General features: G+C 46.3%; 1 protein-coding gene across 6 annotated transcripts in view; it reads left to right on the top strand.

Annotated features, from left to right (window-relative positions):
- Positions 1–15,383, top strand: part of LOC126188174 (E3 ubiquitin-protein ligase RNF19A-like) — a 359,822-nt gene that overhangs the window by 252,332 nt on the left and 92,107 nt on the right. For all 6 annotated transcript variants that reach the window (XM_049929728.1, XM_049929719.1, XM_049929692.1 and 3 more), the window contains 2 exons: positions 606–720; positions 2,765–2,955. In XM_049929728.1, the coding sequence (XP_049785685.1) occupies positions 606–720; positions 2,765–2,955 (306 nt within the window). The remainder of the gene's footprint in view (positions 1–605; positions 721–2,764; positions 2,956–15,383) is intronic.

Raw genomic sequence — 15,383 nt, 5'->3', positions numbered from 1 at the left:
TGCATATTGGATGGTGCTTAAACCCAAACCCTGGTCCCGCACTCAGTTTAAATGTTTAGATGTTTGCAGAAGCCAGGGATTGCTGCTCCTTGTTTCCCTACATTATAACTGCAGCAGCTTCTATTAGTTTGGGGATGACTATTCTGCAAGGGTGAGGAATATTACATGATCAATTACATGATAACCCAAAATGCACACCATAACTTAGGGTGAAATAATTATTTCTTACTTTTTAGACTCATATTGCAAAAGGTAAACTGTTACGCAGCATCAGTTCTACATTTTTCAGAACAGCAAGTTTTAGATTGTCTTGAAATTATTGAAGAGTGACATGCTCTACCCTCAGCATAAAAAATAATAAACAGAAAGGTGGATTTGATTTGTAGTCTTATCATGTTTGAGCAAAATAATAATATAAACAAACAATTTAAATTTTCTTAGTAACTGTTTGGTAAACGTATTCCAGTAACTTCTAAATGCCCTCCCTCCCCTCCCTCTCCCCTACCACAAAACAGGCATCTCTTCTCGTTACATAAAACTTTTGTTTTGCTTGAGTGTGTATTTCTCCTTCACGATTATTTATGGCAAATGATGTGCTCTTTCAGACATACGCATGATTCTCAATGATAAAGCACTGTATGAGAAATATGAAGACTTCATGGTACGGAGGGTTTTGGCTGTTGATCCTGATACCCGTTGGTGTCCAGCACCAGACTGCAGGTTGGTAGTGCGTGCATAGAATGTTACATTGATGTGCTGCATTTGTAACAGCAGTTGTACATCCCCTTTTCATGTGATGAATGTCTTGGTACTTTTTAATGGTGATTCAGTTTAATCAGTACAATAAATAGTGATGTGTATACATTTCATTGTAGGACAGGATAGTGACCAAAATGTTCAGTGATCCAGGAAGTAGTTTATCAGCATGGAGGACGGCAAGCTCAATTCTGTTGAGGTCAGGGAATTAGTCATTGCCAAATCTGTGGCATGCTTCATTCTGTTACGACCTAGGAAAGAATAGAGAAATGTGCATAATGCATGAATATTAAACAGAATGTAGTTCACACATGATATCTAAGTCAGATTGCACTGTTCTGCTTTTAGATTTCGTCGAATGTTCTTACAGCTTCAGTTAGTCACCCAATTAATAAATAACTGATAAAAAATGCTTGACCAATAAATAAAAAATGCTGTAAATATCACAGAAACCATAACCCAAGCTTTTTAATAACAGAAATTAGAATGTCGACAACAGCTGCACAGGAAGAGACGAATGAAGGGTTTCCAAAGTTGTCTCAGACTGTAGCTAAGGAAGGGTAAAAGGTGGTGTAAGTAATCATGAGGATATCATCTGCCTTTAATCCTGTAGCTTTCTTCCTCTTCCTTTCTCCCATAAAAATAACTGTCCCTTTCCTTCTTCCCTTCCCTTTGCTCTGTGTTTCACCTTCAAGGATAATATTGACTACTTGATTGTTTGAGCTATACTAGCTATTCCCATTACTCAGTGTTTTAGTTTTACATGTTTTTTTTCTAACTTTGAAATGAGAATTATTTCATGTTGGAAATTAATTTTTCTTCTTTTTCCTGCTGGCCATATTTAGATTTCATTTGCTTCTGCTCCTAATGCTCCTGTACTACAACAAAATATGTGCCCCTAATGCTAGTGTATTGCAACAAAAAATTTTAACACTACCAAATGGTAAGATTATCAGTCCGTAGTTACAAATTTAGCTACCAGTATCAGTTAAAACAATCTCTCTGAAGTTTCCTAAATTTGTGATTCTCTTTGATTGTACGTAAATGAAAGTATGTAAGATGTTCTTTTTTTTCATATATTTTTTGCTCTGTATGGATTAGTACTTCGAAACATTCATGAAAATACTAGCTGTTTTAAACAAATGACTGTAAAACAGATTAAATGTCTTGAGATTTAGGGTTTGCATTATGTAACCACCTTGGACTTGGTATATGGTAGAGATAAAACATCATCAAATAGTATTCCCAAAAATTGTTAAATATTTATGAAATTGTGTGAACTGAGACGCTCTTGAAATCACAGATACTAAACAATTTCTTTTTTATTTTATATTCAGAAAATGTACTAAACAATTTGAGTGCTTCTTAAGCTGCTGTTACCAGGCTACTTCCACAAGTTTCCTTTATGAATATTGGAGAGTCATAGTCTTTCATTTGAACAGTCTGGAGCTCCACACTAGATTTACAAAGAATACACTAGTCCTTATAGCCAATGTGTTCCCACAAGTGATATCCTGGTATCTCAAATGAAGTTGTTGAAAAACATTGCCAGAGTTATTAGTAGTTACATAATATTTCATACTGTATTGTATTGTAATGAAACAGTTTGCAGTGTTCTGCCTTGTGAACACCAGAATTTGTATGCGATTTTATTTATTTTCACTTTTTAGACAGTGTGACTGTACCTCTGAGAACGATTCAGCTTTCACTAAATATGAAAAAGGTGTATCCTTGTAAGTGCTGTGTTTTTTTTCCCCCTTTTATGCCTTTTGTGGCATACATTCTTGCTATCTGACAGAAGCTATTTTGCAGCTGGAAAATACAGAAGGGTTAGAGAGTATGTAACTTTATTATTTGCTGTCATTTTTTTATGTTCATACAAAAAACTTTGTGGGTTAGTATTCTTTTACACATGTTTTAGTGGCCTTTTTAGCTATGGCTACCAAATTAAAAATTTATTTTTTTCTATTTAAATTTATTGCCAAATGTATATCATTCTTTTTTTCAGTTTTGCTGTGATAGCAACTGGTTGTGCCAGTTGCCCAAAAATAAAGTGTGAAAGACCTGGCTGTGATGCGTATTTCTGTTACCACTGTAAGGCTGAGTGGCATCCTAATCAGACTTGTGATGCAGCAAGAGCACAACGGTCGCCTAACGTCCGCTCATCTTCTATTAGCTTCAGCCAGGATTCACAACATCGTAAGTTCTGTATGACACATTTTGGACTATAGTACACAGTATTAATCTAATGTTTAGTTTTATATTATGAGAAAGTTTTGTAAGTGGTGCACTCTTTTAAAACTTTCTTCGTATGTTTTCCAATAACTAAATTGCAAAAGTTGGTGATATGTTTCTGAATGCTCTAGTTTTTCTTCAACATATGTCAACTTGAAAGGTCTTTACTCAGTCCATATCTGCATCTACATCTACATCTGTACTCTTAAAATCACTGTGAGGTCCATGGCAGAGGGTATGTCCCATTGTATGGGTTCCTTCTCGTACCATTCACGTATGGAGCGTAGGAGGAATGAGTGTTTGAATGCTTTTGTGTGTGCAGTAATTACTCTAATCTTACACTCAGGATTCCTATGTGAGCGATACATAACAACTTGTAGTACATTCCTAGAGTCATCCTTTAAAGCAGGCTCTTGAAACTTCAATAAACATACTTGGGATAGTTTATTTATATCTTAGAGTCTTCCAGTTCAGTTCCTTCAGTATCTCTGACACTTTTCCGCAGATTAAACAGATGTGTGACCATTCGTGCTGCCCTTCTCTGTATGTTTTCAATGTCCCTTGTTAATGCTCTTTGGTGTGGATCCCACACGCATGAGCAATATTCTAGATTGGGTTGCATGAATGATTTGTAAGCAATCTCCTTTGTAGACTCATTGCACTTCCTTGGAATTCTACCAATAAACTGAAGTCTACCACCTGTTTTATCCATGTCTGAGCTGATGCGATCATTCCATTTTATATCCCTACAAAGTGTTACACCCTGGTATTTGTACGAGTTGTTTGATACCAACAGTGACTCCTTGATATTATAGTTATAGCATACTACATTTTTTTTTCATTTTGTGATCTTTAAAAACAAGCTGTCAACCTTTGCACCACTTTGAAACCTTATCAAGATCTGTCTGAATATTTATGCAGTTTATTTCGGATAGTTCTTCATTATAGATACCTGTATCATCTGCAGAAAGCCTAAAAGGTAGGAATATTGACAATTGCTACTTATCGTAAAGAAACATTTCAAGTTGCAGACAGGCACAATTAAAAGGCATTCACATGTAGCTTTCAGCAACAGCCTTTGTCAGTAAACACACACACACACACACACACACACACACACACACACACACACAAACAAACAAGGCCTGAGATGCTGGAATTGGTGGTTGTGTGTGTGTGTGTGTGTGTGTGTGTGGGGGGGGGGGGGGGGAGGGGGGGGGTGGCCAAAAGCCACATGTGAGTGTCTTCTAATTGTGCCTGTCTGCAACTTGGTGTGTCTTCTTTACAGTAAGTAGCAATCTATCTTTCACTGCATTGTTGATGTTATAATTAAAACTGTCTGCAAGATCATTAATATAAAACATGAACAGAAATGTCCCAGCACATGTCCCTGGGGTACTCCCGAAGTTACTTCAACATCTGACAATAACACTCTATCTCAAATTTCAAAATTCACTTAATATCTGATATGATTGTATTTTCGACAACAAGTGTAGGTGTGGTGCTGAGTAAAATGCTTTTTGGAAATAAAGACATACGGCAGCTACCTGGTTGTCTTCATCCAAAGCTTTCCATATGTAATGTGAGAAAAGTGCAAGTTGTGTTTCACATGATCAGTGTTTTCAGAATCTCTGCTGGTCGACATTGAGGAGGTCATTCTGTTAAAGATACCCCTTCTTATCTTCTAACATACAACAACAAATCAGTGTCGAGGATATTCGACATTAGTTTTGTGGACGGCTTCTACTACCCTTCTTCTGGACAGGTGTGACCTGAGCTTGTTTCCAAAAACTGGGCACAGTTTTCTGTTACAGTGATTTACGATAGATTATAGTTAGAAGAGGGACTAACTCGGCCAAAAATTCAGTTATGAATCTAACAAGGATTCCATTGGGCCCTGGAGCTTCATTCAGTTTTAATGATTTCGGCTGTTCAGCTCTTTCTGAACACCACTGACAATAATACTTATTTCATTCATCTTTTGCTGGTACAAGGATTAAATAGGGGCAGTTCTCCTGGGTTTTCCTTCGTAAAGGAACATTTGAAAATGGAGTTAAATATTTCAGCTTTTTCTTTGTTACCCTCAGTTTCAGTTCTGTCTCATTCAGGAGGGATTGGACACTAGCTTTGGTGCCACTAAAAGCTTTTACACATGAGTAGCATTTATTTGGGTCCTGTGAAAGATCATTTGACAATATTCTGCTACAGTAGTCATTGAAGGCATCACACACTGCTCACTTCGCAGCTGAACATGTTTCATTTGGCATATGCCTGTCTTACAAGGGGAGGCCGCCAATTGTGAAATTCAGATTCGATTCATACTGCGCATAATAAAAGCTCATGGCCAGAGGTGTAGTGTGGCAAAGCACCAAGATGCACTTCTCAGCCGTTGTCGAGAAAATCGACAGTTAAAAGAAACCGTTGCGGTGAAGTACTCTCTACGATTAATAATTTTCTACAGCGTCGTGGCGCAGCGGTAAGCGCTGGAGTTCGTAATCCAAAGGTCGCCGGATCGAATCTCGCGCCATGCAGTTTTTTTTATTATATATATATATATATATATATATATGTAAACTATTAATGAATTGCTTATGCTTGTTGGTGAAGGCGGATCGCTCTCTAATTGTACCGCCTCCATTTTTCCGTTTGTTTAACAGGGTGTACCAAAGCTCTGATTTTCGACGATGTTATAAGTTGCGCTAGCAACCGCATCTACCTTCTTTCGAAGTTAGCAGGCAACTACGCTGTTATGCGGCGGCTCGTTTCGGCCCATTCAACATCTGTCCTTCAAGTGTAACGAGCGAGTAACGGAGTTTATATTTCATACCTGCCACAGCAAGTTTGTGTTCGTGGGGTCTCTATTCCAATTCGAACGTTTAACTTACGCTATACGTATTCGTTTCGGAATGTCGTTTCTACGTCTTCCGGTAACTATACGTGGTTAACATTATGAAGACAATTAATAACATTTGTGAAATACAACTTTGTTTGCGGAAAACATGATGATGTTCGAAGTCGCCAGTTTTTCCACGACAAACGACTTTCAACAGCTTATTATATGCATAATTGTTGCAACTGATTGCCGGGAATTTATATATATATATATATATATATATGGTTATAATAGAAGGAAACATTCCACGAAGGAAAAATATACCTAAAAACAAAGACGATGTGACTTACCAAATGAAAGTGCTGGCAGGTCGACAGACACACAAACGAACACAAACATACACACAAAATTCAAGCTTTCGCAACAAACTGTTGCCTCATCAGGAAAGAGGGAAGGAGAGGGAAAGACGAAAGGATGTGGGTTTTAAGGGAGAGTGTAAGGAGTCATTCCAGTCCCGGGAGCGGAAAGACTTACCTTAAGGGGAAAAAAGGACGGGTATACATTCGCACATACACACATATCCATCCACACATATACAGACACAAGCAGACATATATATATATATATATATATATATATATATATATATATATATTTTACAAAAAACAAATACTAATAAAAAAAGAAGTTGAATGTTGCGAGATTCGATCCGGCGACCTTCGGATTACGAACCCGAGTGCTTACCGCTGCACCACGACGCTGTAGAAAATTACTAATCGTAGAGAGTATTTCACCGCAACGGTTTCTTTTAACTGTCGATTTTCTCGACAGCGGCTGAGAAGTGCATCTTGGTGCTTTGCCACATTACACCTCTGGCCATGAGCTTTTATTATGCGCAGTATGAATCGAGTCCGAATTTCACAATTGGCGGCCTCCCCTTGTTAGCCCTAAACTTTCATTTACAGCTGCTATGCAGTAATCTCTGTTTCTTTTGAAGTTTCTTTACAGTGACTGTATTCCATGGAGGTTCCTTCCCATTATGGATTGTTCTACTGGGTATATATCTGTCCAGTATGTGGTCACATATTCTTTTAACTTCAACCATTACATGTACACACATCAAAAGTTTTGCATCACCTCGGTTCTGAGAGTTTCGGAACCTGTACGGAAAATTGGAATAGAGATAAACATACACATCATTTCTGCCTTTTATATTGCTCATGAAAACCACACATTGCATGTTGTACCACCATACAGCGAGACCTTCAGAGTTGATGGTCCAGATTGCTGTACACACCAGTACCTTTAATACCCAGTAGCACGTCCTCTTGCATTGATGTATGCCTGTATTCGTCGTGGCATACTATCCAGAAGGTCATCAAGGCACTGTTAGTCCAGATTGTCCCACTCTCCAACGGCGGCTCAGCGTGGATCCCTCGGAGTGGCTTGTGGGTCACGTTGTCCATAAACGGCCCTTTTCAATCTATCCCAGGCATATTTGATAGGGTTCATGTCCAGGAGAACATGCTGGCCACTCTAGTCGAGCAGTGTCATTATCCTGAAGGAAGTCGTTCACAAGATGTGCACGATGGGGCATGAATTGTCGTCCATGAAGACGAATGCCTCGCCAATATGGTTGCACTATCGGTCGGAGAATGGCATTCACGTACCGTACAACCATTAAGGCGCCTTCCATGACCACCAGTGGCATACGTTGGCCTCACATAATGCCATCCCAGAACAGCAGGGAACCTCCATCTTGTTGCACTTGCTGGACAGTGTGTCTAAGGCGTTCAGCCTGACCGAATTGCCTCGAAACATATCTCCGGCGATTGTCTCGTTGGAGGCATATGCGACACTTATCGGTGAAGAGAATGTGATGCCGATCCTGAGCAGTCTATTCTGCATGTTGTTGGGTCCATCTGTACTGTGCTGCATGGTGGTGTTGTTGCAAAGATGGAACTTGCCATGGACGTTGGGAGTCACGCAACCTGTTGCACACAGTTTCCCCCCTGCGGGTTCGGGGGTTAGAATAGGCCCGCGGTGTTCCTGCCTGTCGTAAGAGGCGACTAAAAGGAGTCTCACATGTTTCGGCCTTATGTGATGATCCCCTCTCGGGTTTGACCTCCATCTTTCTAAATTATTCCGAAGAGCGAGCCAATTGGGGAAGGGCGCCTTACATGGTGCACTGTATCCGTCGTGCAATTAGACCTTTAGCCGTCTTTCTCGTCGTTGCAATGGTGTCCCGCTCGTTTTCGATCTCTTGGGCGATTACCACACTGCGCTCTGCAGTGTTTCTTTTAACTGCGACGACGACCTTGGCCATTTTTGCACCTAAGATCCAGCACGGTAGCCAGTCCGTTGTGGTGGGGCCGCCATGTACCCTCTTGGTTGTAGCCCCCTGACAACACAGGGATCGCTCTACTGATGCCTGCGCCGTTCACTCCCCACGTATGCCAAGGAGTAGATGCCCATCTCCCTGGGGCATCAGGACTCCCGGCAATGGACATCCTGCCAGGTGGCTATTGCTGCGGCTGGGTGGCGCCCGTGGGGAGGGCCCTTGGTCGGAGTAGGTGGCATCAGGGCGGATGACCCGCAATGAAGCGTGGTACATCATCTCTCGCTGGTGGGCCACCACCAGCAGTCTCTAAGCGATCGAGGTCTAACCTCAACGGCAGGAAATACGATCCACGATCATTTCCCTCCCTGGCCACTCCATGGGAGGAACGTATGGCAAAAGAAGGCAGTGGAGACTATTCACCCCGGTTCCTTGTGTGTACACGAGTTGATGGGGAATCATTTATGTCAACCAAGCCCCAGTTTTTTGTGGAGCATTTAGAGGACAAGTTCGGGGAGGTGGAGGGCTTGTCCAAGATGCGCTCTGGTTCTGTGCTCATCAAAACGGCATCCTCTGCCCAGTCACGGAGGTTGCTCAATTGTGACAAGTTGGGGGATGTTTCAGTTAACATCACGCCGCATAAGAGTCTGAACATGGTCCAGGGTATTATATTCCACAGGGATCTTCTTCTGCAGTCCGACGATGAATTACGCGCCAACCTCGAACGACGAGGTGTTCACTTCGTCCGGCGCGTCCATCGGGGTCCGAGGGATAATCAGGTAGCCACCGGTGCCTTCATCTTGGCCTTTGAGGGTGATGTCTTACCCGAAAAGGTTAAGGTGATGGTTTACCGTTGTGATGTGAAGCCATATATCCCTCCTCCGATGCGGTGTTTTAAATGCTGGAAGTTCGGGCACATGTCATCTCGCTGTACTTCCAGCATCACGTGTCGGGATTGTGGACGTCCTTCGCATACTGATACTCCATGTGCCCCGCCTCCTATCTGTGTTAACTGCGGAGAACACCATTCCCCCTGCTCGCCGGACTGTAGGATCTTCCAGAAAGAAAGGAAGATAATGGAATATAAGACCCTGGACCGCCTGTCCTACACCGAGGCAAGGCGGAAATTTGAGCGGCTACATCCTGTGCCAATGCCAACTAGTTATGCCGCTGCTGCAACACCAGTTCGATCTCAGCTCGGTCAGCATTCACCGGCCCCCTTGGTTGTGGGGGGCACTTCACTCCCTGTTGCTCCTGCTCCATCTACTTCAGGAGCAACACCACCCCAACCACCGGGGACATCTGTTCCCCCTTCACAGCCGGAGAAGCGTGAGCCTTCTTCGGCTCCTCTTGCTCGGAAGGGGTCCCTTGGGGCCCTCCCATCCCAGGCTTTGCCCAGTGCCAAAGCGGACACCCGCAAGTATGTCAAACAACCACCGGTCGCTGGTCGTAGGGCGTCACGGTCGTCTTCAGTCCCAGAGACTGACCCAGTGAGGCCCTCCCAGCCAGAACCACCTAAGGCTCAGCGCGCAAAGCAGTCGAAGAAAAAGGCTCCCAAGCATCCTGAAATTGCGGTGGCACCTGTCCCACCGCACCCTTCTCGCTCTGCGTCCGAAGAAGAGGTGGAAATCCTGGCGTCCGCTGAGGACATGGATCTCGCCAGTCCCTCGGATGCAATAGATGGCTGTTGTCCAGGTGGTGACTCAGTAGCAGCAGGGGCCCCGGAGGCGTAATCTGCCTCCCCAGTCCCTTCACGCCTTTCCCATCCATGGCTAATACCATCCTCCAGTGGAACTGCAGCGGTTTTTTCCACCATCTAGCTGAGCTCCGCCAACTTCTCAGCCGTCATCCTTTCCTTTGCATTGCTCTGCAGGAAACTTGGTTTCCAGCAATGCGAACCCCCGCCCTCCGTGGCTATCGGGGTTATTTTAAGAACCGAGCAGCTTATGAAAGGGTGTCTGGTGGCGTCTGCATCTATGTCCTTAACTCTCTTCACAGCGAGTTTGTACCTCTACAAACAGCTTTAGAGGCTGTCGCTGTTCGGGTGTGGACGCCACAGGCTATCACCGTCTGCAGTATTTACCTTCCACCTGATGGTGTTGTCGCACAGCATGTCCTGGCTGCTCTGATAGCCCAACTGCCACCACCTTTTTTTGCTGCTGGGTGATTTCAATGCCCACAACCCTCTATGGGGTGGGACTGTCTCCGATGTTCGCGGTCGGGCCGTGGAGCATGTGTTGGCTCAGCTCGACCTTAGCCTCTTGAACACCGGTGCTCCCACGCATTTCAGTGTGGCCCATGGCTCGTTCTCGGCCATCGATCTCTCTATTTGCAGCCCTGGCCTTGTCCCATCCCTCCACTGGAGAGTGCACCCTGACCTGTGTGGTAGTGACCATTTTCCCATCTATTTGTCACTGCCCCAGTGTCATTCTTCTGGGCGCTTGCCCCGCTGGGCTCTCCACAGGGCTGACTGGCCAGCTTTTACTTCCGCTGCAACCATTGAGTCTCCCCCACAGGGTGACATTGCCGAGGTGGTTCGTGTTTTAACCACGTCCATCATTTCAGCGGCCGAGGCTTCCATCCCCCGTTCTTCTGGCCTCCCTCGGAGGAAGGCTGTCCCCTGGTGGTCCCCGGAGATTGCTGAGGCTATTCGCGACCGTAGGCGGGCTCTCCAGCGTCATAGGCGGCACCCGTCTCTGGAGACCCTCATCGCCTTTAAGAGGCTTCGTGCCTTCACCCGCCGTCTTATTGCACGGCGTAAGCAGGAGTGCTGGGAGCGGTATGTTTCCTCCTTGGGCTCCCGTGTTTCCCCCTCGCTCGTGTGGTCCCGGATACGGCGGATTTATGGACACCAGACCCCTACGGGTGTCCCTGGGATCTCTTTGGACGGCGCTGTGTGCACGGACGCTGCCGCCATTGCTGAACACCTTGCTGCGCACTTCGCTACGAGCTCTGCGACTGCAACTTATCCCCCCGCCTTTCGCTCTCTCAAGGAGCGGGCCGAGCAGACGCCATTATCGTTCCACACGCGTCGTTCTGAAACTTACAATGCTCCTTTCAGCGAGAGGGAATTCCTCGCTGCCCTCGCCGATTGCCCTGATACAGCACCAGGACCGGACTGCATCCACGCACAGATGCTGAAGCATCTCTCCAGGGACTGCCAGAGACACATTCTCGCGATATTTAATCGCATTTGGAGCGAAGGCGTGTTCCCGTCGCAATGGCGAGAGGGTGTTATAGTCCCCATCTTGAAGCCCGGTGCGGACCCACTGGCAGTGGACAGCTATCGTCCCATTACCCTCACCAACGTTTTGTGCAAGTTGCTCGAACGTATGGTGGGGCGGCGTTTGTGTTGGGTCCTTGAGTCGCGCGGTCTCCTCGCTCCATCCCAGGGTGGCTTCCGTCGGGGCCGGTCTGCAGTGGACAATTTGGTGCGGCTGGAATCTGCTGTCCGTACGGCCTTTGCCCGACGTCAGCATCTCGTTGCTGTGTTTTTCGATCTGCGGAAGGCGTATGACACCACATGGAGGCATCACATCCTCGCCACATTGCATGAGTGGGGTCTTCGTGGTCGGCTCCCGGCTTTTCTTCAAAGCTTTTTATTGCGCCGCTCTTTCCGGGTGCAAGTCGGTGCCACCTCTAGTTCCTCTTACATACAGGAAAATGGGGTCCCGCAGGGCTCGGTGTTGAGCGTCTCCTTATTTTTAGTGGCCATTAATGGTCTGGCTGCAGCAGTGGGGTCGTCGGTGTCTCCTTCTTTGTATGCCGACGACTTCTGCATCTCATTTAGCTCCACGACTACGGGAGTCGCCGAACGCAGGCTGCAAGTCGCCGTTCGCAAGGCAGCATCATGGGCTCTGACTCACGGTTTTCAGTTCTCTGCACCCAAGACTCGAGTTATGCACTTCTGCAGGCGTCGGACGGTCCATCCTCATCCTGAACTTTACCTCGACGGCCACCTGCTTGAAGTGGTGGACACTTGCCGCTTCTTGGGACTCGTGTTTGATGCCCGGCTCACATGGGTTCCTCATGTTACTCAGCTGAAGCAAAAATGCTGGCGGCACCTCAACGCCCTCCGCTGCCTTAGCCACACGTCTTGGGGTGCAGATCGCTGCACGCTGCTGCGGTTGTACCGAGCCCTTGTGCAGTCCCGGCTTGATTATGGGAGCCTGGCCTATGGGTCTGCGTCCCCCTCAGTGTTGAAGTTGTTAGACCCCATACACCACTGTGGGGTTAGGCTTGCCACTGGCGCTTTTCGCACCAGCCCCGTGGATAGTCTACTGGTGGAGGCCGGGGTTCCCCCGCTGCGGATTCGCCGCCATCGTCTGCTCGTCGACTATGCTGTCCACGTTCATTGCTCGCCAGATCATCCCAGTCGTCGCCTGCTTTTCCCTGCTATGGTCCTCCATCTGCCTGAACGGCGACCTAGGTCTGGGCTTTCCGTCGCTGTCCGCGTTCAGTCCCTGCTGTCGGAATTGGGTTCATTCCCTCTTCCGCCTCCCTTCCGGGTCCGTGCACCTACGCCTCCCTGGTGTTTGTCCCGGCCGTCCGTCCGTCTGGACTTGGCACAGGGACCCAAGGACTCGGTTCCGCCTGTGGCCCTCCGTCGCCGTTTTCTTGCTCTCCTCGCCTCATTTTCGGACTGTGAGACTGTCTACACTGATGGTTCCCTGGTTGATGGTCGCACTGCCTACTCTTTTGCTCATGCTGCTCATGTTGAGCAGCGCTCCTTGCCGGCTGGCTGCAGTGTTTTTACTGCAGAGCTGGTGGCCATATTGCGCGCTCTTGAGCATATGCGTTTCTGCTCAGGTAGGTCCGTCGTCATCTGCAGTGACTCCCTGAGCAGCCTTCAGGCCATCGACCGCTGCTATCCCTCCTCTCCTCTGGTGTCCTCCATTCAGGAGACTGTTTCCGCCATTGCCCGTTCTGGTCGTTCGGTGGTCCTGGTTTGGACGCCCGGTCATGTTGGCATCCCAGGGAACGAACGTGTAGACAGGCTGGCCAAAGGGGCGATCAACGCCCTGGCTTTGGAGGTCGGCCTTACGGCTCGCGACCAGCAGATGGTGTTGCGCCGTAAGCTGATCGGGGTGTGGGCTGCTGAGTGGCGTGGCATGACAGCCCCGAATAAACTGCGGGCTGTCAAGGGGACGACCGATGTGTGGCGTTCCTCCCTGCGGGCTTCTCGCAGGGACTCGGTAGTCCTGTGTCGGCTGCGCATCGGCCATACATACCTGACGCACGGCCATCTGTTGCGTCAGGAGAATCCCCCCCTGTGTCAGTGTGGGTCCCGGCTGACGGTCGGCCACATTTTGCTGGAGTGTCCTCGACTGCGCACACTCCGGCAATCTTTTAATCTCCCGGGCACTTTGGCTTTGATTTTATCCGACGATGCCTCCATGGCTGATGACGTTTTAAATTTTATCCGTGGTAGTCCGTTTTATGGTTCGATTTAGGGAGGTCCTGCACCTTTCCCTTTCTGTGTCTTTTGTCCTTGTGTCTGTTGCTGTTCTTGTCTGTAATGTTTGTTGCTCCATTTGTGTTCTTTTAGCGCCTGGGGGGACGTCTCCTCCCCCCTTGGTTTTTATCTGCTCCGTAGATTTTCGGCTCGCCTGATTTTGGAATGGGGGACTGATGACCTTCGCTGTTTAGTCCCCCTTAAACATCCCAACAACCACCACCACCGCACACAGTTTGAGTCATAACACGACGTCCTGTGGCTGCACAAAAAGCATTATCCAACATGGTGGCGTTGCTGTCAGGGTTCCTCCAAGCCATAATCTGTAGATAGTGATCATCCACTGCCCTTGGGCGGCCTGAGCGAGGAATATCACCGACAGTTCCTGTCTCTCTGTATCTCCTACATGTCTGAACATCACTTTGGTTCACTCAGAGATGCCTGGCCACTTCCCTTGTTGAGAACCATTCCTGGCACAAAGTAACAATGTGGACGTGATCGAACTGTGATATTGACCATCTAGACATGGTTGAACTACAGACTACACGAGCTGTGTGTGTACCTCCTTCCTGGTGGAATGACTGAAACTGATTAGCTGTTGGATGCCCTCCAATAGGCGCTGCTCATAAATGGTTACTTACATCTTTGAGTGGGTTTAATGACATCTATGGACAGTCAAAGGGACAGTGTCTGTGGTACAATATCCACAGTCAAGGTCTTCAGGAGATCTGGGAACTGGGATGATGCAAAATTTTTTTTGATGTGTGTAGTTCGTCTACATGCTCCTGCTCTGTGCTGAAAGTTTCAAGTTCCTCATTGAGATATGACGTGACTTAGTTGTACTTTGTACCTTGGTGATCATTGTTCCACAACCGTGTCATGGTCACTGATAATAGTTTCACTGTGACCATCCTCAAAGGGGTCAAGTCTATTTATTACCATTAGATCCATCATGAGTGGGGTTCCTAACTACCTGTTGCAGCTAGTTTCCAGAGAAGGCATTTAGTAAAGTTTCACATGTTGTCTTATGCCCATCACTAACAAAACAGCAATTTTCCCAGTTAATTGCTGGTTGATGAAAGTCTCCACCGATGATTATAGTATGATTGGAGAACTTACGTAATAATGAATTGAGGTCTGCTCTGTAGTTTTCAGTTACATCAGGAGATGAGTCTGGTGGGTGATACAAGGATCCAGTTATAATTTTATGCCCACATCTGATACTGAGTCTTTCCCAAACAATCTCACAAGCAGCTTCAGTTGCTACCGTGGTAGATTTAAATTTCTAGTCTACTGTGACAAATACACCACCCCCACTTCAGATTTGCCTATCCTAGCAATATATACTTAAATTTTCCACCAAAATCTCACTGCTATCAATTTCAGGTTTCAACCAGCTTTCTGTACCTAGTGTTGTGTAAGCTTCACTGCTTTTCATGAGCACTTCAAACTCTGGCACACTGTTGTGAATGCTTCTCCAGCTTACCATTAGGATTTTAATACTCTCACCTATGAGAGGCTCGTCATTTGATCTTACACTGATACCTCTGGATTTCCTACAGCTATTGTAAACCTAACCTAAAAACTCATTGTGTACACCCCCACACACAGTCGAGTACCTGAGTGGCAGCCTCTGATATGCAGTGTACACCTGACCCATTTAGGGGTAGATAAAGCCAATTGTTGGGTTCAAATGGCTCTGAGCACTATGGGACTTAACATCTGTGGTCATCAATCCCCTAGAACTTAGAACTACTTAAACCTAA

The sequence above is a fragment of the Schistocerca cancellata genome, chromosome 1, assembly GCF_023864275.1.
Source record: "Schistocerca cancellata isolate TAMUIC-IGC-003103 chromosome 1, iqSchCanc2.1, whole genome shotgun sequence".
NCBI lineage: Eukaryota > Metazoa > Arthropoda > Insecta > Orthoptera > Acrididae > Schistocerca > Schistocerca cancellata.
Note: the sequence above shows the minus strand (reverse complement) of the source record. Positions and strands in the feature narration are given on the sequence as shown.